Consider the following 616-nt stretch of genomic DNA (forward strand, 5'->3'; position numbering starts at 1 on the left):
AGGGGGTTGGGGGCGGGGGGGGTACGGTGTGTGAGGTGACGGGTTGGGGGGCGGGGGGGTGAGGGGTTGGGGGGCGGTGGGGGGGTACGGGGTGTGGGGTGACGGGTTGGGGGACGGTGGGGTGAGGGGTTGGGGTGGGGGGGCGGGGGGTACGGGGTGTGAGGTGATGGGGGAGGGCGTTGGGGGGCGGGGGGTACGGTGTGTGAGGGTGACGGGTTGGGGGGCGGGGGGGTGAGGGGTTCGGGGGGTGCGGGGGCGCCGGCGGGGGGCGAAGGGCGCCGCAGGGCCGGCGGGGGGCGAAGGGCGCCGCAGGGCCGGCGGGGGGCGCTGCGGCGGGAGGCCGGCGGGGGCCCGCTCCCTTGGCGGCGGGGCCGGGGCGCGGGGGGGCGGAGCGGACACGTCCCCGTAGCGAGCGCGGGCGGGTGGCGGCCGCGGCTCGGCGCGGCGGGGCCTGGCGGCGCCATGAAGGCGTGCGAGTACCGGCAGATCCCCCCGGGCGCCCCCGCCGCGCCCCCGGGCCCGCCGCCCCCCCCCGCCCCGGAGCCGCCGGCGCGCGCCCCGCGCCGCAAGTGGGAGGCGTTCCCGGGCCGCAACCGCTTACTCTGAGATAGCGCGT

General features: G+C 82.1%; 1 protein-coding gene across 1 annotated transcript in view; it reads left to right on the forward strand.

Moving 5' to 3' along the window:
* The first annotated feature begins 388 nt into the window (after window positions 1-388).
* The window catches only part of ZDHHC18 (zDHHC palmitoyltransferase 18), a 38,587-nt gene continuing 38,359 nt past the window's right edge, over window positions 389-616 (forward strand). The window contains exon 1 of the mRNA XM_078849456.1: window positions 389-589. Within this exon, the coding sequence (XP_078705582.1) occupies window positions 463-589 (127 nt within the window). The 5' untranslated portion in view covers window positions 389-462. The remainder of the gene's footprint in view (window positions 590-616) is intronic.

This window comes from Lepidochelys kempii, chromosome 19 (genome assembly GCF_965140285.1).
Source record: "Lepidochelys kempii isolate rLepKem1 chromosome 19, rLepKem1.hap1, whole genome shotgun sequence".
Lineage (NCBI taxonomy): Eukaryota > Metazoa > Chordata > Testudines > Cheloniidae > Lepidochelys > Lepidochelys kempii.